We start from the raw sequence: 18,696 nt of genomic DNA, 5'->3' as shown, positions 1-18,696 counted from the left end.
GCCCGTCCGTCCGCTCCGCCCGGCCCGCGGGGCTGTCCCTGCCCGGCGGCCCCGCCCGAGGCTGCGCGGCCCGGGGGGATCGCACGGGACCCGCCCGGTGCCGGTGCCGGTGCCGGTGCCCGCGGGCGGAACCGGAGCGCGGCCCGAGCCCCCCCCGCTTGCCGGGAATGGTGCGGTCCGCCCCCCCCCCCCCCCCCAGTGCGGGGCGCGGTGGTACCGCCCGGGCGTCACGTGGGCGGCTGTTGATGCGTTGCCGGGCAACGGGAACATGGCGGAGCCGCGGGTGAGTCCGGGCCGGGCCGGGACCGGGTACCGGGTACCGCCTGCCTGGGGCTGCCCATCCCACCGCATCCCCTGCTATCCCATCTCATGCCATCCCATCTGGCCCCGGTACCGGCTACCGCCTGCCCTGGGCTGCCCCGCCGGCCCGCACCGTGCCAGCCCATCCCATCCCATCCCACCCCATCCCACCCCATCCCATCCCACCCCATCCCATCCCATCCCATCCCATCCCATCCCATCCCATCCCACCCCATCCCACCCCATCCCATCCCATCCCATCCCATCCCACTCCATCCCATCCCATCCCATCCCATCCCATCCCATCCCACCCCACCCCATCCCATCCCACCCCATCCCATCCCATCCCATCCCATCCCATCCCATCCCATCCCATCCCATCCCATCCCATCCCATCCCATCCCATCCCATCCCATCCCATCCCACCCCATCCCACCCCATCCCATCCCACCCCATCCCATCCCACCCCATCCCACCCCACCCCATCCCATCCCACCCCATCCCACCCCATCCCACCCCGTCCCCTCCACTCCACTCCCCTCCCCGTCCCGTCCCAGTATCTCCCAGCTCCCAGTCCAGCTGCTCACCCTCTCTTTATAAAGAAAGAGAGAAAGAAAAAAAAAAAAAAAAAGATAATAAAGATAATAAGATAATAAGATAATAAAAGATAATAATTTGGTGTTGTGCTAGCCACAAGTAAATAAATAAATAAATAAATAATTTATAATAAATAAATAAATTTATAATAATTTATAATAAAGAAATAATTTTCATAAATCTGCAAAGATTTTTTTTTTTTTTTTTTAGTAGAAGTTAATTAGAAGAATGTGAAAGTTAAAGTGGTGAGGAGAAATCTTGTCAGGATCTTTATGATCTCAGGGCTCGCTGGGTGATTATTTCTGTAAATGAGATTAAAATTCTGCACCCCGTGGCAAAAAAAAAAAATACCATAGCATTAAAATCCAATGCAAATGGCAATGTGCTGCTGTGCTTTTCACCTGAGATTTTCACCTGAGTGCCAGGCCATGGAAGCAGAGAATGGGAATGGGAATGGCAAAGTCTGTTCCTCTGGAGGAGGAAACACAGTCACTGCCCCTGCAGAGAGAGAAATCTGCCTGCAGAGCTGTTTGTGGGGCCTGCAGGAGTGGGACACTATAATTATATATTTTGGGAGCATCTCTGTGCTGGCTTTAGAGCCTTGTGTTGATCCTTTGTTTGCATTGTTTATGTCTCATGGCAAAAATGAACAGATCTTTAGGGGTAAATAGAGTTAGTTGGAAAAGGTTTTGTGTTTCAGGAAAAATCACCCAAAGCTTTCCCAGATAATGCAGAATGTGACAAACATTTTTCCTCCTGAACAGAGTGAGATGGAGCAGCCACTTCCAGGTGGAGGAGCCCCTTCCCTTCCCCCAGGAGCACCTGCAGCAGAGATGGACACAAAGCCAGGTATCCCCTCTGCAGCTTCTCTCAGACTCAGCCTCTGCTTTTCTCCCCTTCTGGTCATTGTTAATCCAGCCAGAGGCACGATGCTGTGAAATCTAATCCTCCTGCTTTATCTTTTTCCTTTTTTTTTTGTGGTGAGGTCCAGGGAGCAAAGGACGGCTCAGTTCTCACCATGCAGAGCCAAGCCTTGAGCCCCGCAGTGATCATGGCAGCCACAGAGGGGAAAAGGCAGCTGAGGAGCAGGAGAAAAGGAAAAGCAGGAGGAAAGCAGCAGGAGAAACAGAACTGGTCATCCTGGATCCAGAACATGTGAGAAATCTTCAGATCTTGGTGTCCTTTGCAGGGTTGGTGTTTGTGTTTCCGTGAAAGGTGTGAGGTGAGCTGTGGGCAGTGGCTCAGCTGTTCAGCTGCACGTGTGGAAATCAGTTCTGCCAAAATCTCAACTGCTGCCTGTGTCACTCAGTGCTGACCCCAGAGCTGCAGAAGTGAGCAGTGCAGGGGGTAAATCTGACCCCTTCAGTGCCCCTGGAAGAGAAATCCTTGCAGCAAGAGTGAGAGGGTGGGTTCTCAGATGTAGCTCTTCTGGCATGGTTCTGATTTTTAAAATATTCTCTCTTTTTGGCATCAGCACAGCAAATACCCACTCTGTAGCATCTCTCACTTGCTGCAGTGAGTGTAGCTAAAATCAGCACACAAATGTCTGTGGCAGAAATAGGATGTTTTATTGGGTGGGGAACATAGCAATGAGGCTTCTTCATAATCTATTTACACAGATATATTAAAGCTCATTAACGCTGTCCTCCTTTACAGCCTCTGATGACAAGATTCCAAACTGCCCTGAAGAATTACCTCACCAAGCAGATAGAACAAGTGAACCTGGACCTCCATGAGCTGGTACACTGCCTCTCTCTCCTTTGCTTTCCCACATCCCCTTCCCTGCGAGCTGCTGGGACACAGCTCCTTCCCTCTTCTTGTTCCTGCAGAGGACAGCAATGAAAACCAGCAAAGAGCAGAGGGAAGAGCTCGGGGTGGTCCTTTATGGGGCCCAGCAGCAGCTGGGGCAGCTGGAGGTGGAGCTGGAGAAGAGCCAGGAGCGCTGCTCCCAGGCGGCCGCGGCGCGCAGGCAGCTGGAGCAGGACCTGCAGGGCCTCAGGGCTGCTCACAAGGAAATGTGCCACAGCACAGAGGAGGAACGCAAGAATGGTGACTAAGGCAGTGTTTCCCAATTCTAGGGCTGTGTGGAGCAATAAATTGGGATTTAAGTCAAGCACTGGATTGATAAAATACGGCAAAATAATTGATCGGGAATAACGCGCTCGTTGGGAAGTTTCACAGGTGCTCCTGGAATTCTGTGAGCTGGGAGTTCAGGAAGTGCTTGCCAGGATCTTTAGCTTTGCTTGTGGAGCTGTAGTCCAAAGCTGATGTAAATATATCTGCTGGGGGAGGGCTGGTTTAGCTGATGTGTGAGAGGTTTTGCTTTGGGAGCCGCTGTATTTCTCTTTCTCTTTTATGTCTGTTTAAGGTGTGCCCTACAAACAAACCTCTCTGTAACTAATTTCCCTCTTGTCCCCCAGTTTCTGCAATGCAGACCCAGGTTGAAAACCTGGCCTTGGAGCTCTTCTACATGGAGAACACGGACCAGGACATGCAACACAGGCTTTTACTAATGAAACAGTCAGCAAAGAGGGCTGAGGCAGAGAGGATCCAGGCTGAGGTGGAAAAGCAAAAACAGGTACCAAGAAAAACTGTCTTTGCAATAAATAAATGCAGGGGACAGCAGTCAGTCTTGGAGGATGTCGCCTTGTCAGGAGGAAGGCAAGAACAACTGAATCATGGAAGATGAGTGGGGATATTTTTCTCAAATAATTGAAAAAATATAAATCCAGAGGCTTTTATGGAAAGGAGAAGAAGCTCTGCCTGCCCCCAGACAGCAACATGCACAGCCCAGAGGGTTTGCAAACCTTAGGACAGCAAATCACTCTTCACTCAAGGAGAGGGGGTGCGGGGAAAGGAGGATATTTAATGAAGAAATATCATGTGTGCAGGTCTTGAGGATAATTCTGACCCACGACGTGAATTTCACAATGGAAAGTGAACTTTGGGAATGAGCTGAGCCAGTTGGTGCTGGAGCTCCCTCTGCTGCCTTCCCGGACACAATCCACGGGTCCTGCTCATGCAGAATTCCAAGCAAACTGATGAAATACTGCGGGTTTAGGAGGGTTTTAACAAAGGATTTTCAGCTATACATTATTAAGACTCCCAGTAGCTGGAGTGGCCTCAGTGCTGACAGGAGGGAGTGTGGCTTCAGAGCTGACCTATCAATGTACTGCTGTAACTGGAATAATAAACAGTCAGCAAAGGTTTCATGCTCCTGCTGCAGTCATGAGCCATTTGTGCATGAATGGGAAAGTTTCACTAGGACTCAGATCTAACCCAGTTGCCAGTTTTAATTCCTTTTTTTAAGCTGATATTATTCTTGTAGGATAGACTGGTTTAGACTGAGATTCTATGACTGTTTGGCTCTGTAGGACCTTTTCGTGGAGCAGTTAACAAGGAGAGTCTACCAGCTCCAGGAACAAATTGCTCTGTTTGAAGCTCAGCTGGTGGCCCAGGCAGAGGACACAAAAGTGACCCGGCAGGCAGTCAGCGAGGTAGGAGGGGATTGTCCCTCGTGGTTAATATTTCAATATTTCCCTCTGGCAGGGCTGACCCCTTTGGCCCATGCTCACGTGCTGTGCACAATGTGGGACAAGAGTTTCACAGTTTGTTCCTGTTTGGAAGAATGAGGACTTTTTTTTTCTTTTCCTTTGTCCTTCAGAAGTGCCTGTAAATCACTTCTTCTTGCCCTTCTCAGCAGTTTTTTCCTTGCAGACCTGTGCTCTGTGGGCTGCTGAGAAATGAATCAGCCACAGAGTTGAAGCTGGTCCTGTTTAGCACATTATGAACAAGAAAAGAAAATGTGTTGTAACACAAATTTGTTTTTTTAACCCAGTATAGATTGATCCTGTGTGCCATCTCCCTGTCCCCCAGGCTGCTCTGGAGGTCCAGGCTATCAACATGGAGAAAAAGAAGCTGATGGACCACTGGAACAGCAGCTTGGCTGGAATGAAGCAGAGGGACGAGGCCTATGTTGTCACTCAGGAGCTGCTGAGGTAAGGTCTGAAACCAGGCCCTGAGGACACCCAGATCTGGGCAGGAGGGATTCTAGAAGGGGATTCCAGTGTGTCTCCTGTGGGGTTTAACACTATATGTGTATGTCAGGCACAACAAGTTTCCTGCTCTAAAGTATATAATAAATTCAAAGGGTTAGAAGCACATTTCTTTGTTGCTGTTTTCTTTATCCTAACCACATCTCATCCTCGGAATGTGGGGGGTTCTTGAAGCTGTTTAGAGTTTTTAAGATCTATTTTATTCCTTTAAAAGAGTTTCCTCACCTTTGCAACATCTCTTACTCCAAAGAGCTGGATGTCAGGAAGGGTTTATCTCTCATTATCATGATTTTGTGAGGCCTTTGGAAATGTTCAGGAAAACCTCCCTGTTAGTGCCAGAGGAAGTGTTTATTTGCTCATGAGCCTTAAAGCTTGGCTGATCCTCTGAGAACAAACAATCTGCTTTTATCTGGTGACATCCTGGTTGGAACCGGGGCTGGGACAGGAATCAATTTCCCTACACACATTTACTTTTAAATCTTAATGTCTCCATCCATCTCCTGCTGACTCTGCACTGTCACAGCAGCTGAGCCCTCACAAACATCTTCCCTCTTGGCCAGTTACTGCTGCAATAACGTGTTTGAAAAGAGGAATTTGTGGGTGGCTGTTCAGCACCAAACCCTGTGATGATTTTCCATCCTCTTTGCCCCTCCAGCAACTACAGACGTGACCTCAAGTCCCTAGAAGGGGACATCTATGGCTGTGGGAAATCCATCAGGAAGGAGGAAGAGAAGAATGAGAACCTCATGAGCCTCCTGAACAGGTCCCTAAATGATGCCAATGTGACAAGGAAACTGATTGCCAAGTGCCTGCTGGAGCAGGAGGCCCTGCAGGCTCAGACTGGCACCTACACTCGTGTCCTCCAAGAGACAGAGCAGGCCCTCAGCAGGACCAGGATGGTGAGGAGAGTCCATGGAAGATAAATCCTTGTGAATTCTTGAACTGAACACACTTTCTCAAACAGTTGTAGTGATCCCCTCTCTGTCTCCCAACCTTTTAGGACCAGGCTGCTCACCAGAACGAGCTGCTGTCCATCAGGAAGGGTATAGAGAAGGGAACTTATGCCAAAGAGCAGCTAGAGAGTGAAATCCTGGCAAAGCTGCAGGACCAGAAGATATCCAGCAAAGCTGCCAAGCACTTCTCCCAGCTGGCTGAAAAACTTCGCAGCAGAAAAAGTGACCTGGTATGGAATCCCCCCCTTGGGAGGGCAGGAGTGGCCACTGCAGAAATGGAGCCCCAGCAGGGTTTGTCAGTGACTTTGTTCTGGTTTCAGGTCTGAACTGAAGCTCTGCTGAGTTTGCCTCTCCAGTCTGGTTCTCCCTGTGATCTTATTGCAGGATTCTGGTGTGTGTGAGAGAGTTTGGCCTGACACAAAACACACTGACTGTCCTTTACTTAAAAAATGGGCCAACATGATGAGTCCTGGGAGTATTTACTATAAAGTATTAGCATTTCTGATGTAATAAAGAAAAACAATGGACATGTGGTGGTACTTCTGTAATCTAATTTTAACTAAATTTTATTTCTATAATTCATCATGGAACGGGGATGCAGTTCTATGATGGAGGAGTGTCCAAGGAACAGCCCAACCTGACACACAGCTCTTGAATCCATGATAAGTTGCTCTCTCTGGGAATCTATAACTGATCACTTAGAAAGATTAGAAAACTCAGCCCAGCACTTCTCACACCCAGTGTTGGTGAGGGGTGTGTGTTGGAGAAGGGACAACACACTGATGTCCTGCTGCTGGTGGCAGGTAACTGCAGACAGCTGGGCAAGGGGAGAGTGAGGTCTCTCAGAAGAGATGAGTGAGGCCTTTTAAAGGTTTTTGGAATATTTAGGCTCCTTAATGCTTTCCAACAGCCGTATGGGAGAGGTAGATATTGTATTACCTGTCAGTTGATGGAGAAGCAAAGATACACAGAGGGTAAGTAGCTCATGGCTTGTAGTACAGACCTGGCAGTAGAACCTCAATCCCCCGACTCCTGTGCTGGGACAAGTGGCATTTCAACTCAACAAGGGGCTCTTGGGGACAGTGATGTGTTGTTTTCTCTCTTGATATTCCCAGGAGCTGCATTTTTACAAGGTTGAGAACGATGTGGCCCAGATTATTCTGAATACAACAAACACCAGCTCCAGGCTGACAGCTCACCAAAAAACACTCTGTGAGGTGGACAACGAAATAAAAAGTGTGAACGACATGATCACCTGCCAGGAGAATGAGATTGCAAAGTCCAGGATCCTGACTGACAAGAAGGGAGGGATCCTCTGCCTGTACAACAAGAAGCTGGAGATGCTTCTTGCTCAGCAGGGGGTGAGTATGTCTGTGTTTCAGTCCCAATTTTGATTTTATTCTTTGTGGTGGCCACAGATGCCCCTGATCAATGTGACTGTGTTAAGTGTTGGGTAGTTCAAACTTTGAGGCATCAGCACTGTGATTTAAACTCTGCATTGGTTAATGCAGGTGTTTATGTTTATCAGTTCCTAATGCAGTGAAGGGAATTGTGAAATGAGGGTGTGCCTGGCACAGATCCCTGCAGGGACTTGCCTGGATCTGATGGAAATGTCACATGGCATCAAGGAGTAAATAGGATCTTGTTGGAAAAATCTGCAGACCCTGAGGAGGGGAGAATGGAGCAGGCAGTGAGATTTCAGTTGTTTGAGGATTGGCCCTATTGGGATAACTCCCAGCTCTGTCCCTGGCAGTGTATGGATACCCACGGGGAAATGAGCCCTGCAAGCTTTGGAATGTCCAAGATGCTGTAAACAACTCAGGCCTGATTTATCCCAGACTTTGCTCTTGTGCAGGGCCAAGAACTGGGACCACTGGAAATTGAGATCAACCACCTGAACAGGCAGCTAGAGGAGTGCAATTCCGAGGCCATGGCCTTGCAGAAGCACTGGCTCAACGAGCAGAAGGAGCTGGTGAAGCTGACACGGGAGAGGGAGGATCAGATCACCTCCCTGGACACGTTACAGAAGCAGATCATCATCATGCAGCAGAGGAAACTACGCCTTGAAAGTTGGTCATTCCCTGAGCCTTCCCCACAGTGTTCATCTCTGGAGGGAGGGAAAAGGGAGTGAAGGGTTATAGATGGGAAAAGCTGCCCCAGAGAGTGATCCTGGCTGTGTGTGAGCAGCAATACCAACAGCCCAGGCACTCCTGAAAAATGCACCTTGTTATCCCTATAAGGATTGATCCTACTGTCCTGACAGTCAGACCCTGACAATATCACAATATTTATCTGTTAAATAAAGTTTGCAAGCAGTGGGTAAGTGAATGTCCCCAGAAATGGCTGCACTTTCCTTGGCTAAACCCATTTTTTTTTTTTCCACAGGAGTCTCCTTCAAAATATTTTTTTTATTTTTGAGCTTGTGGAAAATCATTTTTGGCCAAACTCATGGGACACAGGTGGCTCTGCCAGCTCTGATAGCCATTTGTCACACCTTGTCTGTGTCCAACCCAGTGCTCAGGGGAATCCTAAGACCTTTTTCTGCTCACCCATAGATGAGATCCAGCAGGAAATAAAAGAACAGAAGGACGTGGAACGGCACATGAAGAACATGTCAAATGACTTGATAAAGTTGAACACGTTGATCACCAAGAACAACAGCAGCGTTGAGGAGCTGCAAAATGGCAGATTGGTCACAGAGAGTGAATTTCTACAGTCTCTCAAGGTACTGGGCACCTCCTTCCCAGATCTCAGCCTCCCGTGCAGATCAGAGGCAAACAGTGATCCTGGAAAACCTTCTCTGCCTGACAACACTCTATTGTTCTGGTTTTTTTCCAAATCTAGGAAGCAGAAAAAGAATCTATGGAGTTGCAGGAGAGGCACAGTCAACTGACTGAGGAGAAGGAAAGGCTCCTGAACAGCCTGGTAGAAGCAGAGTAGGTACAGAGTGCCACAGTCCTGTGTGACCGTGTCCTTGTTCCAGCAAATGTGCCTCTAGCCTTCCTGGAGAAGGGGATGGATGTTTGAAACACATAAACTGAGAGGTGTTTCAGCAGTCTGTGGGACCAGCAGGAGCTGGGAGGATGTTGGCTTTAACAGTTCCAGCTTGTGTGAGCTGGATGATGCCAAGATCCCTGTGGGAAGACTCTGCCAGCACCTGGCAGGGAGTGTGCTGCACTGGGCAGGTAACTTGGGGTCTAGCCAAGTTAGCTTTCTCCTTCCTTCCCCTTTCTTCTCTGAAGGCATCAGATCCTGCTGTGGGAGAAGAAGATCCAGCTGGCCAAAGAGATGAGGGAAGCAACAGATGCTCTGTTGGAACAAGGAGAAGTCCACGAGATGAAAACAGAGATTCGGAGGATGCAGGTGAGGCACTGGGACAGAGGGCTGAGATGGAGAAACACCCAATGGAATCAGCCTTGGAGTGGCTGAAACATGAGGCAGGAGATGAGAAACAGCCTGGAGAAGTGGCATGTTCAGGGCCCAGGGTGGGACTCAAAACTCCCCAGAGCTCGACTGAACTGAGCACATCCAGCCCACACATCCTGCACTCCCCGTGCCAGCCTCAGCAGAATCTGGATACTCCCAAGAAATCTATTTAAATTGCAGCATGTCTGCCAGCTGATTCTGTGACCCTGATTTATGTGCAATGTTGATTACTAAATATTGCATCACTTTAATCACTGCTTTAGGGAAGTGTTCCCTCTCCTGGCAGAGCAGCTCGTCCCCTTCATTCTCAGGATGCTTCTGCTTTTCTGCTTCTGCTCTTGCTAATGAGGTTCAGGCTAACATTTTGAATACTGGTGTAGACAAGTTGATACTCCAGGCCTCTTCCTTCCAGATCCACACACAGCAAACCAGGTTTGGACCAAATCTGGCTGTCAGGCACTTCTATACTGGTGGGATGTGCCACCAGAACAGCTTCCCTTGGTGCTACTGGTAAACATTTGGCATTTTGAGGCTGGTTTGTGTCTTGGCAGATCCGCTATGGGCAGCTGCTGAAGCAGCAGGAGACGTTGATTCGGGCCATGGAGGCCTGTGTGTCTCACAGAGAGATGATAACAACCTGGGCAGAGGCTCAGAGCAAACTGGATAAGAAACACAGCACCAAGAACGACTCCCAAAGCAAGAAAGAGGAGCTGAAGAAGAAGATCAAGGAAATCCAGGAGGTGAGCAAGGACAGTGGGGCTGCAGGAGCTCACACAGCTGGGGTTGGCCTTGTGGGGAGCAGCAGGGACAGGCTTTGAAAAGCATTCACTGAAAATCCCCCCAAAAAAACAAATTCTGGGAGGATGGTCAGGAATGCAGCTGAACTAGAGAACTGAAATCTGCCATTTCCTTCTCTTCCATTTACCAGAACATTTATGAGTGCAACCAAACCATGCAGGAGCTGGAGACTGCCCAGGAGTCCCTCAGTGACAGCTTTTCAGAAAAGAAGAAGGAATTCTGCCAGCTCCAGGCTGACATTGACAGCCTCAGCTCGGACATGGAACGTCTTCAGAACGAGAAACGCTGGGTGAGAACCTCCAGTCCCTTGCAGCATTTGAGGCAGACAGAGCCTGCTGCTTCCTCTGCTGCCAGCTCTGTCCCAGCACCATCCTGGGCTGGGTGTGCTCAGTGTGCTGATACAGCAGCACATTCACTGGGCACGTTCTGAGCCCAACTTGATGTATTGAAGCCTTGTCCTGGCAAGGGTTGGCTTACTTATGTGGGGATTTCTCTGATTTATGGAATTGTGTGATGTTTGTACAACAGACATCTCCAACACCCAGGCTGGGGGTGCTGTTATGGTGGGGAATTCACAGCAAGTGTCCAAGTGATGGTCACAGCACCTGACATGAGTCCTGCCCTTCCTTTTCCTGCTGTCACATCCCCTTTTCTTTTTTGCTTTACCCAGAACCTGTTGGAGATCGTGGCTCACCAGGCCCACCAGAAGCAGCTGCAGGCCCTGAAGGGAGGGACATACCAGCCCCTGTGCCAGAGTGAAGAGGCTCGCAGCAGCCAGCAGGAGAAACTGCAGGCCCGCCTGCACACCATCCACAGCATCGTGCAGCAGGTCCGGGGGGAGCAGCCCCAGTACACAGGGGCTCTGCAGTGGCTCAGTCAGTGCCTGACATCAACGCTGGGCTCGGGGAGACTGACAGAAACATAAAACACATGGAGTGTCTTTTATATTCCTCCACAGGCTCCAGAATTTTGTAAATAAATAAGTAAATAAATAAATAGATTTATAAATAAAAGGAAAGCCTGACAGAAACATTAAAAAACACATGTAGCGTCTTTTACATTCTTCCACAGGCTCCAGAATTTGTAAATAAATAAATAAATAAATAAATAAATAAAAGCAGGGAAAGCCTGACAGAAACATAAAAAATACAGGCAGTGTCTTTTATAATTCCTCCACAGGCTCCAGTATTTGTAAATAAATAAATAAAAGCAGGGAAAGCCTGACAGAAACATAAAAAACCACATGTAGTGTCTTTTATATTCTTCCACAGAATATAAATTTTATATTAATATTTCTATTAATAAAAATAAACAAATATTTATTTATATAATATTCATCTATATAACATTTATATAATATTTATATTAATTTATATTTATATTAATAAAATATTTCTATTAATAAAAAATTAAATAACTAAATAAATAAATAAATAAAAGCAGGGAAAGCCTTGACAGAAACATAAAAAACACATGTAGCGTCTTTTATAATTCCTCCACAGGCTCCAGAATTTTGTAAATAAATAAATAAATAGATAGATAAATAAATAACTAAATAAATAGATAAATAAATAAAAGCAGGGAAAGCCTGATAGAAACATAAAAAAACACACGTAGTGCCTTTTATAATTCCTCCACAGGCTCCAGAAATTTGTAAATAAATAAATAAATAGAAAAATAAATAGATAGATAGATAGATAGATAGATAGATAGATAGATAGATAAATAACAGCAGGTGCCGGGTATAATGTTTACTTTGGCGGGTATGATGTTTATTTAGGAAGCACCACGGCAATTCTCCCGGTGCTTTTTCTGTTTCTGTTTACGTTTTGTGTTTACGTTTCACTTTGGCGGGGCCCAGCGGCTCCTGGTCCCGCCTCCCGCCCCGCCCGGCACCGCCACCGCCCCGCTTTCCCTTCTCGGCCCGGTGTTTACCCGGCCCGGGAGCGCCGGGGCCGGGGCCGGGGGGCTCAGGCCGGGCCGTGGGGCCGGTGCCGGTGCCGGGGGGCTCAGGCTGGGCCATGGGGCCGGTACCGGTGCCGGGGGGCTCGGGCCGGGCCGTGGGGCCGGGCCCGGCGCTGGCGGTGGCGCTGCTGGCGCTGCTGGTCCCGGCCGCGGCTCGGGGCTCCTGCGATGTGTCCCCGGGCGGCCGCTTCGACTGCGGCCCCGAGCGGCTCCTGTCGCGGGCGGGCTGCGAGGCCCGGGGCTGCTGCTACAGCCCCTGGCCCGGGCCTCCAACCGGCACCGGCCCCGGCACCGGCCCGCCCTGGTGCTTCTTCCCCCGCGGGTACCGCAGTTACCGCGCCGAGAACGTGACGGGCACCGAGCGCGGCCTGTCCGCCCGCCTGCGCCGCGTGGGCGCCGCTTTCCTGCCCGCGCCCGTGGAGGAGGCGCGCCTGGAGCTGGCGCTGGAGACCCCGGCCCGCCTGCGCGTCACGGTGCGGCCCGAACCCGAGCGGGTGTCGCGTTCCACCGCTGAGCCCTGACCTCTGTCCGCTGTCTGCTGACCGCTGTCCCCTGGCCGCTGACCCCTGTCTGCTGTCCACTAACCACTAACCGCTATCCGCTGACCCCGTCTGCTGTCCACTGACCCCTGTCTGCTGACCCCTGACCCCTGTCCACCATCCAGTGACCCTTGACCCCTGTCCGCCGTCCACTGACCCCTGACCCCTGTCCGCCTTCCGCTGACCCCTGCCTGCTGACCACTGTCCACTGACTCCTGACCGCTGACCCCTGTCCGCTGTCTGCTGACCACTGACCCCTGCCTGCTGACCCCTGTCCGCCAACCCTTGACCCCTGTCCGCCTTCCGCTGACCCCTGCCCGCTGACCACTGTCCACTGACTCCTGACCCCTATCCGCTGTCCGCTGACCCATCCGCTGTCCGCAGCTCCGGGACGCGGCCCGGCAGCGCTATGAGGTCCCACTGCCCACGCCGCGGGTCAGCGGCCGAGCCCCGTCCACGCTCTACGGGCTGCAGGTCAGCCAGGACCCCTTCGGCCTCGTGGTGTGCCGGCAGCGCGGGGGGAGAGTGCTGTGAGTGCCCCTCTGCCCCCTCCCTGCCCCGGGGGATTTGGGGTGGAGGGGGGACCCCGCACAGCCCCGCGGTGCTGTGGGTGCAGGGACACCTGCACCAGGTGTGCATCTGGGACACTGGTGTGCACCTGGACACTGGTGTGCATCTGGACACTGGTGACAGCGGTGGGGTGGCTGTGGAGGCTTTACTTTGCCTCCCTCTGCAGTTCAGTGGCTGGGCAGGGAATCCGGGATCTCAGAGCTCAGCCGAAATTTGTTTTTATTTCATGTAGTGATGAGCATCCGTGTCCCTGCCCGGCGCTGGTGGCCCCAGCTCCCTCCCAGCTGTTTGCCGAGTCTCCCTCTCTCCCCACAGGCTGAACACCACGGTGGCACCCCTGTTCTTCAGTGACCAGTTCCTGCAGATCTCCACCTCCCTGCCCTCCCATTTCATTTCGGGGCTGGGGGAGCACCTGACGCCGCTGTTCCTGGACACAGCCTGGACCAGGGTCACCCTCTGGAACCGGGACATGGCACCTGCGGTATGGAGCAGGGCTGAGGGAAGGGGATGGATTCATCTGTGCTCCTGGGGCTGGCCCTGGGGCTTCTCACATCTCATCTGGGGCTGGGGAGATGTGTCTGAGCTGGTTCTGCTCTGGGCTTTGGCCATTCCACTGGGCATTCCACGGGACCTTTGTCCCCAGGCCCAGGTTTGTATCCCCCAGAGCTCTGTGCTGCCTGGGAGCTGATTCCAGGGCTCAGGGCAGAGCTCTGCTCATTTGGCCGAGTTTGGGACCACAAGCCCTGGGTTTGCTCCTGACCAGGGCAGGGGTGCTCAGGTGTGTGTGGGGGTCTCCAGCAGAGCCTCACTGGCACCACACCCTGCTCTGCTCCAGCCCCACGTCAACCTCTACGGCTCCCACCCGTTTTACCTGGTGATGGAGGAGGATGGCTCAGCCCACGGTGTGTTTCTGCTGAACAGCAACGCCATGGGTGAGTCCCCTGGAGGCTCTGGGCGTGGGCCTGGCCCCGGCCCCATCCTCAGCTCCCTCCCCTGGCACTTGTCCCCAGACGTGCTCCTGCAGCCCAGCCCGGCCCTGACCTGGCGCACCACGGGTGGGATCCTGGACTTCTACATCTTCCTGGGCCCCGACCCCAAGAGTGTGGTGCGGCAGTACCTGGATGTTGTTGGTATGGCTGAGCCAGGGGTGCTCTGGGGTGGCTTTTCCAGGGTGGCTTTGCCAGGGTGGCTTTGCCAGGGTGCTGTGAGCAGCGTGGCAGAGCAGGGCTGTGGGGTGGCCCAAGGCTGGCCCACCCTGCCAACCCTCTTCCCTCCAGGGTTCCCCTTCATGCCCCCATACTGGGGCCTGGGCTTCCACCTCTGCCGCTGGGGCTACTCCTCCACCGACATCACCCGGCAGGTCGTGGCCAACATGACAGCAGCTCGCTTCCCCCTGGTAGGTCTGGGCTGCTCCTGGAGCCTCTGCCTGCAGCCACGGGGGGCTGCTGGGGGTCCCTCAGCACCTCCTGGGGTCCCACAGCAGCCCCTGGGGTCCCACAGCAGCTCCTGGGGTCCCTCAGCAGCTCCTGGGGTCCCACAGCAGCTCCTGGGGTCCCTCAGCAACCCCTGGGGTCCCACAGCAGCTCCTGGGGTCCCTCAGCAGCCCCTGGGGTCCCTCAGCAGCTCCTGGGGTCCCACAGCAGCTCCTGGGGTCCCTCAGCAGCCCCTGGGGTCCCTCAGCAGCTCCTGGGGTCCCTCAGCAGCCCCTGGGGTCCCTCAGCAGCTCCTGGGGTCCCACAGCAGCTCCTGGGGTCCCACAGCAGCCCCTGGGGTCCCTCAGCAGCCCCTGGGGTCCCTGCTGCTCCCCAAGCACTGCTGCCTCCATCCACAGGATGTGCAGTGGAACGACCTGGATTATGCAGATGCCAAGAGGGATTTCACCTTCAACAAGAAAAGCTTTAAGGACTACCCAGAGATGGTGAGGGACTTCCACCGCCGCGGGCTGAGGTACATCATGATTGTGGTGAGTCCCACGGGCACTGGGGTTCGGCTGCCCAGGGGTGGGGATGAATTCAGGGCTGGCTGTTCCCTGCCATTGCTGGTGAAGCCCTGGCTTTGTGCCTTTCCAGGATGCTGGGATCAGCAGCTCAGGGCCCCCTGGCACCTACAAGCCTTATGATGAGGGTCTGAAGCGAGGGGTGTTCATCCGAAACGCCACAGGGCAGCCCCTGATTGGGAAGGTGAGTGTGGGGAGCAGCCCCAGAGCCCACGGGACTCCAGTGGGGCTGTGGGAGCAGCACCCCAAGAGTGGGACAGAAACGTTTTGGGGGCTGTGGTGGAAGGTGGGGCTGGGGGCTCTGCCCTGTGCTCTCCCTCCTGCAGGTCTGGCCTGGCCCCACAGCCTTCCCCGACTTCACCAACCCAGAGACTCACGAGTGGTGGCACGACATGGTGAAGGACTTCCACGACCAAGTGCCCTTCGATGGCATGTGGCTTGTGAGTGGCCCTGTTGTGGGCCTGGCTCCTGCCCTGCACCTCTGCTGGGCCCCAGTGCAGCAGCAATGATCCTTTCCTTCCCTTCCCTCCCCAGGACATGAATGAACCCTCAAACTTCGTGGAGGGCTCCCAGGATGGCTGCCCCAACAACAACCTGGAGCATCCCCCCTACGTGCCAGGTACAGGATTGGGTTCCAGCCCTGCCCAGGGCTGAGAGGAGCCCGAGGGATGCTCTGAGCTCCACCTCTCCCGTGCAGGTGTGTTTGGGGGACGCCTGCAAGCCGGGACCATCTGTGCCTCCAGCCAGCAGTACCTGTCCTCTCACTACAACCTGCACAGCCTGTACGGGCTGACCGAGGCCATCGCCTCCCACAAGTGAGCCTGGGGCTCCTGCCACAGCTCTGGGGGATGCACAGCTGGGACAGACCAGACTGGGGGGTGGTTTGGTGTGTAACACAGGGCACTGGGGGAGCCTGAGCCCCTTCCCTTCCCATCCCACTCCCAGTGCTCTGCTGAGGGTGCGGGGCAAGCGTCCCTTTGTCATCTCACGCTCCACCTTTGCTGGGCACGGGCGCTACGCCGGGCACTGGACAGGGGACGTTGGCAGCGACTGGGAGCAGCTCTACTACTCCATACCAGGTCAGCTGTGGGGCACTGGGCCTGCCTCCACACCCTGTCCCCACAGCCAGGGGCTTCTCCACAGGCTCCATCCCCCGGTGCTGCAGAGCCCTGATGCCCTCTGTGCCCTCTGCAGAGGTGCTGCTCTTCAACCTCTTCGGGGTGCCTCTGGTGGGTGCTGACATCTGTGGCTTCCTGGGGGACACGAGCGAGGAGCTGTGCGTGCGCTGGACACAGCTGGGCGCCTTCTACCCCTTCATGCGCAACCACAATGCCCATGGCAGCCAGGTGAGCCCTGGGAGCCCTCACCCCGCAGGGCAGGGGGCTCTGGGCCGAGCCAGGGGCTGCCCTGCCAGCCTGGGGAGGTGGTTGGTTCAGGGCTGTGTGCCCCCAGTGCTGGGAGAATCCACTGAAATGCATTATCCCCACGTGCTCTGAGCATCCCCTTGGGGCTCTCCCTGCAGCCCCAGGAGCCCTACACCTTCAGCCCTCCTGCCCAGGCTGCCATGAGGAAGGCCCTGCACCTCCGCTACTCCCTGCTGCCCTTCCTCTACACCCTGTTCCACCGGGCCCACACTGCTGGGGACACCGTGGCACGGCCCCTGTTCCTCGAGTGAGTGCCAGCCCTGCAGGGACCCCCCAGCACGGCTGCAGGGTCTCCTGGCACTGCCCTCTCTCCTTCCCCAGGTTCCCCACTGACCCCAACACCTGGGCCGTGGACAGGCAGCTGCTCTGGGGTGGGGGGCTGCTCGTCACCCCCGTGCTGGAGCCAGGACAGACCAAAGTCAGCGGCTACTTCCCAGCAGGGACGTGGTACAGCCTGGCAGGGGTGGGTGCTCCTCTACAGCACAGGGGGCTTTGCTGTGGGACCTCGTGCTCATTCCTGCATCCCTCCAGCCCCCTGGGGCTGTGTGTGGGTCTCGTGCCTCACCTGCCTTTGCTGGTGGCCGTTTGAGGGCTCTGGCATGGGCTGGGCCCCCCCTACCCTGTGCCAGCTCTGCCCTCTCTGTTTAGGACTCCACTATCCACAGCAAAGGGCAGTGGATCCTCCTGCCAGCACCCCTGGACACCATCAACGTCCACGTCCGTGCAGGGCACATCCTGCCCCTGCAGGTGAGTCCCCTGTGCTCCCTGGTGACACCACAGTGACCTGCCTGGGGGGCAGCTGTGCCCACCCTGCTGGCAGGACAGTGCCAGAGGAGCCTGGCTGCAGTGCCTGGCAGGGCTGGGACACGGCTGTGGCAGTGCCCTGAGCTGTGCCTGCCCCCTGCCCCAGGAACCTGCCTTCAGCACTGCCCAGTCCCGTGGCAAGGGCATGGCCTTGGTGGTGGCGCTGACCCAGGACGGCTCCGCCAGGGGTGACCTGTTCTGGGACGATGGGGAGAGCTGGCAGACCTTTGAGAGGGGGGACTACACTGAGATCCTCTTCCTGGCCTCAAACGTGAGCACTGGGGACAGGGGACAGCTGGGCAGAGGGTCCTGGTGGCCCTGGCACAGCTCAGTGGCCAACAGAGGGACAGCCCCAGGAGCCCACGGTGACAATCCTGCTGTCCCCAGGGCGCTGTGCTCAGCCAGCTGCTGCGGGCCAGTCCCCACCTGGACGGGGTCCTGCTGGAGGCTGTGACTGTGCTGGGGGTCCCCAGCCCTCCCCGGAGAGTCCTGGCCAACGGTGCCATCGTGAGTGACTTCTGCTACCGCAGTGACACCCAGGTGAGCCCTCAGTGCCACCCTGGGGAGGGGTGGTGGCCAGGAAGGGGCACAGAGTGCAGCTCTGGCCCCAGGGATGGCACAGGACAAGCCATGGGTGCCCTGCCCAGGGGATCTGTGGGACCAGGACTGTGCCAGGCTGTGGCTCTGCAAGGGGCAGGGCCCCCCTGGGCTCTGTCCTGGCTGGTTCTCACCCTCCTTCTCCCCTCAGGTGCTGAGAGTCCCTGTGTCACTGCCCATGTGGGAGCAGTTTGTGATCTCCTGGTCCTGAGCCACCGTCGGTCACAGGGAGAGGCCACGCTGCTCCCCTGGAATCTGAGGCCAAATCTGTCCCCTCCCTTGTACCTGGAGCTGCCCCTGCCCACCCCCGGGCCCTGTTTTCCCTCTGGGTGTTGATGGAGGGGTCTGCACTGCACTGGCAGAGGGGGGAGGCCTTGCACAGCCCCCAGGGACAGGGAAAAACCTCATCATCATCATCATCAGATCAGGGGAAAAATGACCCAAGTGCCTTGTGAGACAGCAAACCAGTTACTCTGGGGGACTGGTAACTGGGGCAGGGGCTGCAGGGAGTTTCCTGGCTGTGGTTTTGGGGAGGGGGCTGTGCAGGGGCTGAGGGAGCTGTACTGTGAATAAAGCTGCTGTTTGCTGGGAGCAGCCCCAGCCCATGTCCTTGTCCCCTTTTCTGAATGTGCTCAGCCCCCTGCCCCTGGCTGGGACACCCCTGCTCTGTCC

At 54.5% G+C, this 18,696-nt stretch overlaps 2 protein-coding genes across 4 annotated transcripts; both read left to right on the top strand.

The window, feature by feature from the left end:
- Window positions 1–262: 262 nt before the first annotated feature.
- Window positions 263–11,081, top strand: CCDC40 (coiled-coil domain 40 molecular ruler complex subunit; the record flags this gene model as incomplete). Of its 2 annotated transcripts, XM_083874872.1 has the most annotated exons (18): window positions 263–283; window positions 1,662–1,746; window positions 1,889–2,052; window positions 2,554–2,637; window positions 2,727–2,946; window positions 3,318–3,475; window positions 4,272–4,394; window positions 4,774–4,895; window positions 5,608–5,851; window positions 5,953–6,135; window positions 7,021–7,266; window positions 7,761–7,974; window positions 8,461–8,630; window positions 8,750–8,841; window positions 9,148–9,268; window positions 9,883–10,071; window positions 10,260–10,418; window positions 10,800–11,081. In XM_083874872.1, 18 exons carry the CDS (start codon window positions 269–271, stop codon window positions 11,052–11,054), a joined length of 2,844 nt encoding a protein of 947 aa, XP_083730998.1. In that variant the 3' UTR covers window positions 11,055–11,081. The 2 variants fall into 2 exon arrangements, with proteins under 2 accessions (XP_083730998.1, XP_083730997.1); XM_083874871.1 differs by lacking the exon at window positions 263–283 and having other exon boundaries at window positions 1,626–1,746.
- Window positions 11,082–12,125: 1,044 nt separating this feature from the next.
- On the top strand, window positions 12,126–18,629 carry GAA (alpha glucosidase). Of its 2 annotated transcripts, XM_083874431.1 has the most exons (19): window positions 12,136–12,567; window positions 13,018–13,163; window positions 13,519–13,684; window positions 14,039–14,135; window positions 14,214–14,333; window positions 14,481–14,599; window positions 15,035–15,166; window positions 15,273–15,383; window positions 15,526–15,639; window positions 15,734–15,818; window positions 15,897–16,014; window positions 16,145–16,278; window positions 16,394–16,545; window positions 16,722–16,870; window positions 16,945–17,086; window positions 17,272–17,370; window positions 17,534–17,698; window positions 17,815–17,967; window positions 18,176–18,629. In XM_083874431.1, exons 1-19 carry the CDS (start codon window positions 12,151–12,153, stop codon window positions 18,233–18,235), a joined length of 2,679 nt encoding a protein of 892 aa, XP_083730557.1. In that variant the 5' UTR covers window positions 12,136–12,150; the 3' UTR covers window positions 18,236–18,629. The 2 variants fall into 2 exon arrangements, with proteins under 2 accessions (XP_083730558.1, XP_083730557.1); XM_083874432.1 differs by lacking the exons at window positions 17,815–17,967; window positions 18,176–18,629 and having other exon boundaries at window positions 12,126–12,567; window positions 17,614–17,697.
- The last annotated feature ends 67 nt before the right edge of the window (window positions 18,630–18,696 follow it).

Source organism: Zosterops lateralis, assembly GCF_965231275.1.
Source record: "Zosterops lateralis genome assembly, chromosome: 18".
NCBI classification, from domain to species: Eukaryota; Metazoa; Chordata; class Aves; order Passeriformes; family Zosteropidae; genus Zosterops; species Zosterops lateralis.
The sequence above is the reverse complement of the archived record's forward strand: the minus strand, read 5'-3'. Positions and strand labels throughout refer to the sequence as shown.

Bases quoted from the DNA above. Each gene is read 5' to 3' on its own strand.
- GAA (XM_083874431.1), top strand. From the start codon at position 12,151: ATGGGGCCGGTACCGGTGCCGGGGGGCTCGGGCCGGGCCGTGGGGCCG. The intron at 15,819-15,896 runs GTACAGGATTGG...TCTCCCGTGCAG, and splicing joins GCATCCCCCCTACGTGCCAG to GTGTGTTTGGGGGACGCCTG. The intron at 16,015-16,144 runs GTGAGCCTGGGG...TCCCACTCCCAG, and splicing joins GAGGCCATCGCCTCCCACAA to TGCTCTGCTGAGGGTGCGGG.